This window comes from Poecile atricapillus, chromosome 23, assembly GCF_030490865.1.
Source record: "Poecile atricapillus isolate bPoeAtr1 chromosome 23, bPoeAtr1.hap1, whole genome shotgun sequence".
NCBI classification, from domain to species: Eukaryota; Metazoa; Chordata; class Aves; order Passeriformes; family Paridae; genus Poecile; species Poecile atricapillus.
The window spans coordinates 3,142,904-3,153,476 of NC_081271.1; the positions used below are offsets into that span (position 1 = coordinate 3,142,904).

At 53.1% G+C, this 10,573-nt stretch overlaps 1 protein-coding gene across 2 annotated transcripts; it reads right to left on the minus strand.

Moving 5' to 3' along the window:
* Positions 1-3,742: 3,742 nt before the first annotated feature.
* Positions 3,743-9,997, minus strand: TSPO2 (translocator protein 2). 2 transcript variants are annotated; one of them, XM_058855667.1, is made up of 4 exons: positions 8,438-8,641; positions 7,808-7,946; positions 6,997-7,176; positions 3,743-6,310 (listed from the first exon to the last, which is right to left on the minus strand). In XM_058855667.1, exons 1-3 carry the CDS (start codon positions 8,608-8,610, stop codon positions 7,003-7,005), a joined length of 486 nt encoding a protein of 161 aa, XP_058711650.1. In that variant the 5' UTR covers positions 8,611-8,641; the 3' UTR covers positions 3,743-6,310; positions 6,997-7,002. The 2 variants fall into 2 exon arrangements, with proteins under 2 accessions (XP_058711650.1, XP_058711649.1); XM_058855666.1 differs by lacking the exon at positions 3,743-6,310 and adding an exon at positions 9,904-9,997 and having other exon boundaries at positions 6,566-7,176.
* Positions 9,998-10,573: the final 576 nt, after the last annotated feature.

Here is a 10,573-nt window from a genome sequence, read left to right on the forward strand (position 1 = left end):
TCACCTGGAGCATCCCAGCAGGAAACCTGTGATTCTTCCCACCCTGCTCATGCAGGACTCCGAGGGGGAACTCTCTTCCTTGGAGCTGTAAATCCAAGCCAGAACCTTCTCCCAAATATTTCAAAGTCCAGCTGGAATTCCCAGTGGGCAGCAGTGCTGCTTCTCACATTGTTCTGCGTTTTTCTCCCCACAGCCTGAGTGTTCCCTAAGTTCCTGGTGCACTGGGATATATCTGGGTTGGAGGGGTTTCTCCCTCTCTTTTTTGTTCCCTTTAGGATTATACAAAACTATCCCAGTGTCTCACTCTCAATTTCAATCATTTCCAGTTTGTATCAATCCTGCCTGAGCCGAGTTTAATAAAAACCTGGGTGAGGTTTCCCCAGGGACCAATCCTGGCCATGCCATGGGGCAAAGGAAGTGGGAAAAGTGTGGCTGTGCAGGGTTTTGGAATCAAAGCACACTGGAAATTAAACCTACAGTACTGTGGGCTCTGCACTTAGCTCAGAAACCACCAGCAGCAAACCTGGAGTAAATATGGAATATTCAGCTGCATTGGATGGAGTATTCAGTCAGTATTAGTGCAAAAAGCTGCTCTTAGCTTGAGGGGGAGAAGAGGTATTTCATAATAATCAGATCAGTGGCAATATCTGCTTTGGAGCCAAGCAGGAGGCTGCACCATCACAAAACAAAATAAATCCACACCATCAGGCAGGTAATTTATAATCAGAGAAAATTAATAACAGATTAACACAGATAATGAATTCTGGCTGCTGTTCCCAGCCCCCTTGCCATCACCCTGCCTTGCTGGATATCCTTTGGAGCTTTTCCCCAGTGCCACCATGGATGCAGTTTTTGGGGACAGAGCCCCTTTGATGAGTTGTTGTTTAGGTGGTGTTGTTTAGGTGACAGAGCTGGCAGTGGTGACAGCCCAACCAAGGATTTGACAAATTCCAAGACATCCTATCCATGGAACATATATCTTCCACGGCACAGGATTTTATTTATTTTTAAGCTTTGAATACTTTCCTGCAGGGCAGGGGTGGTGTTTTGCCTCCTGTGTGGTGACAACGCTCAAATTCCACCTCCCCTGTCCAATTGCTGTCACCTCTGACATTTCAGGGGCTGCTTTTGGGGTGGGAATCCTCTCCCAATGACTGACAGCTCATTTCCTCCTAATCCTGATGTTTTCAAGAAGCATCTCAGACTCTCTCCAATCCCTCTGACCCACTCTGCTTTATTTTTGGAAGCTCTTCATGGCTGGGGTCCCAATTTTGCTGCAGCTTTAGCCTGGCCCCTCCGAGAACTGAGCTCTAATCTAATCTGGGGAATGTGGCACCGAGGCTCCCCCTCTCTCCAGCCTTTCCCAGCTGCTCCCCAGCTCCTTCTAGGGCAGTGCTTGGAGCAGCCATGATCCTCCCCCCATTGCAGCCAAAAATATAAAAGGGCACCACGGAGCTGCTGCGTCGGTGCTGGGGATGGCTGAGGGCTCTGCGGGCTTTGGTGGCTCTTTGTGGCCCCAAATGTGTCCCCAGGGGCTCAGGAGGGGCCTCCCAGCAGCACTCAGGGGACCCCAAATTGTGCACCTGACAGACAGAGTTTGTGCTGAGATTCCCCTCCACCTGTCCCTGCTGTTGGCTCTGAATTTGTTCAGGATCACTGAACTTGGAAAACCTCTCCAGGATCACTGAGTCCAAACTGTGTCCAATCTCCACCCTGAGCCCTGAGTGCCACCTCCAGCTGCCACCTCCAGGGACGGGGACTCCAAACCTCCCTGGGCACTTCCAAGGCCTGGCCGCCCTTTCCATGAGGAAATTCCTGCTGCTGTCCAAGCTGAGCCTCCCCTGGCCCAGCCTGAGGCCGTTCCCTCTCCTCCTGTCCCTGTTCCCTGGGATAACATCCCAAATCCCCCCCGGCTGCTCTCTCCTGTCAGGGAATTCCCCCTGAGTTTTCTTTTTTCCAGGCTGAGCCTTCCCTAGCTCCATCAGGACTCTCCAGCCCCTTCCCAGCTCCCTCAGGATTCTCCGAACCCTTCCCAGCTCCCTCAGGGTTCTCCAGCCCCTTCCCAGCTCCCTCAGGATTCTCCAGCCCCTTCCCAGCTCCCTCAGGATTCTCCAAACCCTTCCCAGCTCCCTCAGGATTCTCCAAACCCTTCCCAGCTCCCTCAGGATTCTCCAAACCCTTCCCAGCTCCCTCAGGATTCTCCAAACCCTTCCCAACTCCCTCAGGATTCTCCAGCCCCTTCCCAGCTCCCTCAGGATTCTCCAAACCCTTCCCAGCTCCCTCAGGATTCTCCAAACCCTTCCCAGCTCCCTCAGGATTCTCCAAACCCTTCCCAGCTCCCTCAGGCCTCACAGAGATCCCTGCCCAGGGGATCACAGCTCAGCACAGGGGACACACAGGGCAGGGCTAAGGGACAGCCTGCACTGGGAGAAGCTTCCAGGCTTTGCTTGAGTGTTGGATATTGAAGCTCCTGCATCCATCTGAGTCCACAGCAGCTTCTTCAGTGGCTTTAGAGGCACCTCTGAGAACTCTGATGACTTTTACCCCCAAACAGGGATCTCTGCTGGATGCCTGTGTCCCTTGCAGGTCGTTTTCTGTCCCTCTCCTTGCAGCAGGAATTCCTGGAGTTAACCTGGCTGTTCCCTTTCCCCATCACCCACACCTGCCTGCCACAGGCCGTGCCAGGAAAAGGGAGCTTTTATGGCATTGTGGGGCCGGAGGAACATTTTGGGATAGATGTGAGAGTGAAATAAGAGCCTGGCCGGGTGAGTCATGGCTCAGCCGTGCTCTCCATGCCGAGGGGACAGCTGGTGGCACTAACAAACGTCTCCCTAGAGACACTGGCAGCCAGCCCCCTCCTGCTTTTTCCAGCTGTAACTACAGAACAAATAAATAAACACCGACAGCTTCCTTTCCTTCCTCCCTCCCTCCCTCCCTCCCTCCCTTCCTTCCTTCCTTCCTTCCTTCCTTTGGAGTCCTCACCTGTCCCTCTCCTCCTGCCTCAGCATCAAAAAGGTTTCACGGAGAGCTGGAAACCCTCCTGTCCCACAGGATTGACCTGGGCAGTGCCCAAATCCCGGTGAAAGATGCTCCAGCTGTGCTGAGCCCCAGGTGAGGGATGTTCTCACCTCCGTACCTGCCTCACCTTCCCATCCAAACCCTCCCTGGCTCTCAATTCCCAGCCTGGCACAGGAGGAGCCCTGGCAGGCGCTGCTGCCTCCCCAATTAATTCCAAGCCCAACTGGGAGTTAATGACAGCTCCCAGCAGGGCTGGAGCTCTCTTTCCCCCAGAGCTGCTCACAGGAAACTGCAGCAGGAGCTCCAGCCCTGCTGGGAGCTGCTCCAAGCACAGCAATTTCTGTCCTGGAGCACCCAGAGCTGGGGCAGGGCCTGGCAGAGCGGCCGTGTCACCTGCAGAGGTGACAATCCCACCCCCAGTGGGTGCCTGAACACAGCTCCAGGCAGCAGCAAATGTGGGAAAACTCCATCCTGCTGCAGCCAGAGTGCTGGGACAGCTGTGAAATATGGGGGGGAAAGGGGAAAGGGGAAAGGGGAAAGGAAAGGAAAGGAAAGGAAAGGGGAAAGGAAAGGAAAGGAAAGGAAAGGAAAGGAAAGGAAAGGAAAGGAAAGGAAAGGAAAGGAAAGGAAAGGAAAGGAAAGGAAAGGAAAGGAAAGGAAAGGAAAGGAAAGGAAAGGAAAGGAAAGGAAAGGGAAAAGGAAGGAAAGGGAAAGGGAAAAGGAAAAGGAAGAAGAAAGGAAAGGTTTGGTTGTGCACAAATCCTGAGGCTGCAGCAGCCAGGGAGTGACTGCTGGGCCATTAATTGTTTAATGGGAATTTCCTCCATCTCCTGGAGACAGTGGCTGAGCTGGGAGTGAGGGGCTTCCCCAGAGAGGTGGCTCTGGGCTCTGAGTGCCACAGCCCTTGGGAGCCATCGGGAGCCCCTCAGGAGTCACAGGGACCAGGGCACATCCCTGGAGGGGACAGTGCCTGTTCCAAAGGCAAATCTGGGGTTGGGGCTGGACTAACACGAGCCTGGACAGGCTTGGACTGACCTGGGACAGTGGGAGATGTCCCTGCCCTTGGCTGGGGGTGGGATGGGATGATCCTTCCGTTCCCTTCCATCCCAAACCATCCCAGAATTCCAGGATTCTGTAAAACCAAGGCTGGCTGGGGGCTGTGCTGCACAATCTGGGCAAGAAACCCTCCAGATGACTTTGAAATGTCATTAAAGTTATTTTTATGCAAGGGGGTTCGGTGTATCTGTTTAAACAGCAAATGCACCAAACGATGCTTTAAATATTAATACAGGAGGGTGTCTCACTGAATTTAATTTTCCCAGTTGATTTCAAGCTGCTCTGGATAGCACAGGGAGGAATATTTGCTATTTTTGCTGCCTGTGAGAAGAGGCAAGAGGCAAAGAAAAGCTCCTTCTGCACTTACAGGTGGGCTGGGAGGAGGAGAAACTGGAAGGAAAACAAGAACAAGGCAGCCAGTCCCAGCAGCTGGGAAAATGGGAGGACAACCATGGAAAAAAATCTATTAATCTTAATTTCAGATTTTCTTTTGCCTGCAGATAAAAAGTGGGAAGAGGAAATAGACCCAATTTATGAAAGATGATCAAATATGCATTCATCTATTTAATTGGAAATGTTATTAAAGAGTTGCAGGTATGAGCCAGATCTAGAGAGCCACCAATTTAAATATGATTTAAATAATTCTCTCCCTTTTCTAAAAGGAGATAGAGGCTCCTTTAATCCCTCCTGGCCTCTCTGGATGGCTCTGCTCACCCCTGTTCCCTCAGGACAGGATGGGCAGAGCCAAAATCAGCCTGAACTCCCCCAAATCAGCCAGACCCCACCTTCATCTGAGGGAGAAATAATTTACATTTGCCCATCCTTTGGCATGAGGGACATCCTGGGAGACACAGAGGCTGTAAATAAGTGCGGTGGTACCACAGAAAATAAAGCCCTGAAGTGTTATAGGATTTGGTTTTTTATTTCTTTTTTTCTTCCAGCAGCTTTTGGTGTCGCCAGTGCTGCTGGCAGGGCTTTGGGGCTGCTCCTGCTCCCAACCTCAGCTGCTCCACGATCTTTTCCTGCAGCTTTTCCTTGGGACAGCTCAGCCCTGGGCTGGCAGCAGCCCTGGGGAAAAGAAGTCCTGAGCCAGGGGGGAAAAATAATGGATCAAAATGACAAAATCACCAAATTTTACGAGGAGCTGCAAATCCCAGCTGCTGCCAGGGTTCGTTTCTCAGTTGTGCTGAGCCCCCAGCTCTGCCCTGGTGGATCCAGGAACATTCAGTGTGTCCCAAAATGCAGCTGGGGGATCCCAGAGCCAGGAATTGTCCTGCTCACCTTGGAGCTGGGGTGGGGGAACAGAGGAGCCTGGCCCAGGGGTGTCCCCAAGGAGGGACCTCAGGGACCTTTTGGGGTCCAAACCCACCTGGACCATACCCTCCCAACCTGAATCCACCTTTGGAGCCTTCCCAAATCCCTGCCCTTGACCCCCCGAGCTTTTTGGGGACCTCACCCCAAACCAGTACAGCAACAATAACTCAGATTTATTTATTTATTTATTCTCAAAAAAACCCAACAGCTTGTTTTATTCAAAGCAAATACAATTTATGTTACAACCCCAGCTGAGCCCTCCCACCCCCAATTACAGCCCCAATTACAACCCAAATTAATTACAGCCCCAATTCCAGCCAGTGCCAGGATAAAGATCCACGTGCCCTTTCTCTCTACACTTAGTGCTTTTAACAATTAAAAATAATGTAAATTGTGTCTGGAGACACCAAAGCTCAAAGGTTTCCATGAAAAGGGATAGACAAGACCCCCTGTGTCTGATTCCATGCCATTTCTTTGGAATTCTCATTATTTTAACCTTTCCTGGTTAATAATGGCATGGAGAAGCTGCAGGATCAGGCACTTGCACTGCACTGACAGATTCTATGCGGGGCTTTTTGCCAATTATATAATTAATTACAACCTTCCAGGCAGTGGGAGCAGGCTCACAAATTCTACATACTCTGGCATCTCTGTACTTGGAAAAAAAAGAACAAAATGAAGGTTTTCTTCAAAGACACCGGCATGAGTTTTCAGTTCTGCTGAGGAATGGCACACCGAGGTGGGAGAGAGGAATTTCCTCTTGGGAGAAGCATTTGCCTGCTGCTCGTTGCTGCTTTATCCCGGAGCAGGGAGGGCAGGGAGGGGGATGCTCCCCAAACAGGAGGCAGAGCCCAATCTCCATCCACCAGCAGAGCAAGACCCATCCCTGCTGGCAGATAAAGAGCTAAAGCACAAACCAGGGCTTACAGGAACATGAAGCAACAGCACGAAGAGCAAAAAAAATGGAGAAATTTCTTTTTAAAAAATCGAGGAATTAAAAAAAAATCGAGTAATTTTTTAAAAAATCGAGTAATTAAAAAAAGCAGGTTCTTAAAAAAAATCAGATTGTTAAAAAATAAAGTAATTTCTTTTTTATGAAATCAAGTAATTTCTTCCAATAATGAAGTAGTTTCTTTAAAAAAAATCAAGTAATTTCTTTTTTTCTAAAAAAACCCAAGTAATTTCTTTAAAAAATCAAGTAATTTCTTAAAAATATATCAATTTATTTAAAAAAAATAAAAAAAATCAAGGTCTTAAAAAATGCTTGTGCAGAGGTGAAGATCATTCTGGTCCCAGCAGAGGAGATGGGATTTGCCACGTGTGTGACCAAGCTCTGCTCTCGGGGGGATGGTGGCAGTGGCGAGGGGTGCCTGGGGCTCCCAGCCTGAATTATTCCAGATCATTTGCAATTTGACCTGGTGGCAATGAGACCTGGAAATATCTGGAACATCTCCCAAACCTACTGGAAAAAACCTTATTTAAAGCAGTGAATGGTTCAAACCTCTCACGATGGAAGAAGAGGAAGAGGAGGAGGCAAACCCCAAAATGAACCCCCACCAAATTATTACACCTCGGTTCACCTCGGGACAGTTTAACCACACAAAACACCTGGGTTTAGTCCTTTTTCTGCTGGGGGTTGTCCTTCCAGACGCGGATGGTGATGCAGGTGGCCATGGCCAGCCAGGCCAGGTAGGGCAGCAGCAGCGCTGCCGCCAGCCTGTTGATGCGGTACCAGGAGCACATCGTGCCGATGGCCAGCCCGTCCAGGCACAGCACATCCACCAGCGCCTGCGGCGGGGAGAACTCGCTCAGTTCCCTGACAATTGCGGAATTTGGCAGCCCTGCGATGCCCAAAGGTCTCGGTGCGGCTGGGGATGGGCGGGATGGCGATGCCAGCCCGTGGGATGCGGAACCTGCGCTCCCCATCAGCGACAGCCGAGCGTGTCACTCTAATTAATGCGCTCATTAAGGAATCCCGCGGATCAACACCCTGCTCGTGGCAACGTCCCCTTTGCGGCACAGAACCTGCTGCACTTTCGGGCGACACTTTCCACCCCCAGAGTGACAAAATTCAGGTGGAAACGCCAATCCCCGTCCGTGCCGCTGGCACCTGAGCCCCGGCGGCGCTGCCCGGCTGTGGCAGTGCCCGATAAGCCCCCGGGAGCTGCTCCCCGTCAGGGATGTGACAGCGCTGTTGTCACTCAGGGTGTGTCCCCACAAAGGACTTTATCTCCCAGCCCCGACCCTTAACTGGGGGCTGCAGCCTTGGCACTGCCCAGCCCCGGATCCCCCGCCCCGGCTATCGGGTGAGCCTGGAGGGGCCGATACCATCGTGTGTGGCTGGAGCTGGGCTCAAACTCCTTGGAGAGCCGCGTAATCCCCCCCGGCACAGCCCCAAAGCCCCCCAAAGCCCCATTACCATGTTGAGGTTGTGGGCACCGAAGAACAGGGGGGGCCAGGCCCAGTTGAGCGCCAGCTGAGCCCCGTAGAGCCCCATGGGGACGATGGCCTTGCTGCCGCAGCCACCCAGGTCGTTCCACACCAGGTAGGAGGCGTAGCTGTGAGGAGGGACAGGGGGGCTCCTGCAGGAGTGTTTTCCCCAGCAGGGATTTGCACAGCAGCAGGATCCAGGTCAGGCTCTCTGGGAGCAGGGCCAAAGGAAGGGTTCTGGGGAGGGTTGGGTTGGGTAGCAGGGAAATTCTTCCCCCCCAGAGGGTGCTGGGCACTGCCCAGGCTCTCCAGGGAATGGGGAGTTCCTCGGGGAATCCTCCCTGAGGCTCCCATCGCTCCAGGAGCACTTGGACACCGCTCCCGGGATGCACAGGTGGGGTTTTGGGGTGTCTGTGCAGGGCCAGGAGCTGCAGTGGATGATCCCTTTCCAGCTCGGGCTATTCCACTGGATTCCATTCCACACCTCTGTGTCCCTCGCTCCTCCCAGAGCTCCCCTGTCCCACACCTGGGAGGCTCCTGCCCCCTGCCCCGGCTGGTTCAGGAGAGCCCAGGGCAGGGCAGAGCTGGCAGGAGCAGCAGGACAGGAGGCAGCACTCACCCCATGCCCGTGTACAGCATGGTCCAGGCCACAGGGAACACTTTGCGGGGTGGGCACCACGAGGGTTTCTTCAGCTTCTCGTACCACTCCGGGATTTCCTTCCGGTTGAGGAACCAGCCAAGGAATCCTCCGACGTGGGGCAGGACGGTGAAGCCCACGGTGTAAGCCCACATCTTCCCTCAGGAGCTTGAAATCGCTTTTTTCCTGCTCAGAAACAAAATCACAGCATCACTTTTAAAGGAACAGTTTTTTTACCTACTTTCAGCCTCTGATTCCATGTTCCACTTCAGCTCCTAAGGCAGATGGAAAGGATTTAATGTGTTCAGCCCCCTCTGTCCCTCTCTGAAATGAGGATTATTCCTGCCCGGGATGCTTTCCCCTCTGATTTTCCCACTCTTTCCCACCTCCCTGCAATATTCCTGCGAGGTGGGAGGATTGTGAGGGCTGTCCCCATCCCCGCTCCTGGAGCTGCTCCCCCTCCTCTGCTGCCCTGGGTGTAAAAACTCAAACTCCATTTAGACTTCCCCATGATTTTTCAACGTGGATTTCTATTTTAATTTCTATTTTGAAAGATGTCTATGACAGAAAAATCCTTCCAGTGGCTTGAAGCACTCCAGGAACCCACGGCAGAGAGGACTCGGCTGTGCAAGAGGGGAGCTGAGGCACAGGGGGAGGCTCTCAATTTGTTCACGGACTCCTTTTGTATAAAACAGAGGGAAATTTGCTTTAATAATAAAAATGTTCCCACACAATGCAGGGTAACACCAGGACACATCCAGAATTCAGCGTCTGTCCTGCGTCTTCCCCTGCAGAGCTCCAAACCTGCCACTCTTCCATCCTCCCGAAATTCCCCTTCCCTCTGGATCTAGCCAGGAATTAAATCCCGATTAGCATTCGGCAGGAGCGGCAGGCAGGAGCCGCCAGGAGCGCAGCTCTGAGCTGTCAGCACCGGCACAAAATGCGCCTGGGAAGGTTTGGGATTTAGGAATTCAGGAAGAGCAGAGCTGGCACGGAGCAGTTCCTGAGCCAGGGAAATGTCCCAGAGCCGGGAGCACTGCCCAGGGAAACCGGGAATAGAGGATGGCACTGACCTGAGCAGGCTCTGCCTGGGATTTCAGTTCGCAATTAACGCTCCGCTGCACGCTCAGCTAATTGTTGTTATTGTTACCGCAAAGTGTTTGGGAATGCGGTGGGAGCCAATTCCCGCCACACCTGGACACCCCGGAGCCCACCTGAACCAACAATTCCTTCACCTGACAATTGCTGGCACTCTCAAAACACCCACGGAGCCAGGAAACGACTGAAAAATGAGACAATTTCAGTTCTGCTTTAACCGTGACCCAGCCCCGCCGGGTTCTGCTTCCCACACACACCGCAGGAGCGGAACGTGGGAAAAGAGGATTTTCCCCAATTCCTTTGCAGAGGTGAAGGGGGGTTGAAAATCCTCGCAGCTGCCGAAGCCTTACCTGGGTCAGCGCCTCGCTCCGCCTGGCCTTGGGAAGGGCTGGGACATCCAGGAGCGGCGAGCCCCGAGTGCAGCCGGGTTTTACCCAAATAGCCCCAAACTGGGCGGTGCGGGGCGGCTGCATCAGATTAAACCGGGAGCTCCCGCTGGGGACAATCGCCGAGAGTTTGGGGTGCTGGAGCCCGGGACAATCGCTGGGAATTTGGGATGGTGGAGCCTGGGAATAATCACTGGGAATTTGGGATGATGGAGCCCGGGACAATCGCTGGGAATTTGGGATGGGGCAGCCTGGGACAGTCGCTGGGAATTCAGGATGGTGCAGCCTGGGGATGATCACTGGGAATTTGGGATGGGGCAGCCCTGGGACAGTCGCTGGGAATTTGGGATGGGGCAGCCCGGGGACAGTCGCTGGGAATTTGGGATGGGGCAGCCCAGGGATGATCACTGGGAAATTGGGGTGGGGCAGCCTGGGACAGTCGCTGGGAATTTGGGACGGTGCAGCCTGGGACAGTCGCTGGGAATTTGGGATGGTGCAGCCCGGGGATGATCACTGGGAATTTGGGACGGTGCAGCCTGGGACAGTCGCTGGGAATTTGGGATGGTGCAGCCCGGGGATGATCACTGGGAATTTGGGGTGCTGGGGCCCAAGAGGGTCACGGTGGCTTTGGGGC

Bases quoted from the DNA above. Each gene is read 5' to 3' on its own strand.
- TSPO2 (XM_058855667.1), bottom strand. From the start codon at position 8,610: ATGTGGGCTTACACCGTGGGCTTCACCGTCCTGCCCCACGTCGGAGGA. The intron at 7,947-8,437 runs GTGAGTGCTGCC...CCCTCCTCACAG, and splicing joins ATGCTGTACACGGGCATGGG to CTACGCCTCCTACCTGGTGT. The intron at 7,177-7,807 runs GTAATGGGGCTT...TCCCCGCCGCAG, and splicing joins GTGCCCACAACCTCAACATG to GCGCTGGTGGATGTGCTGTG.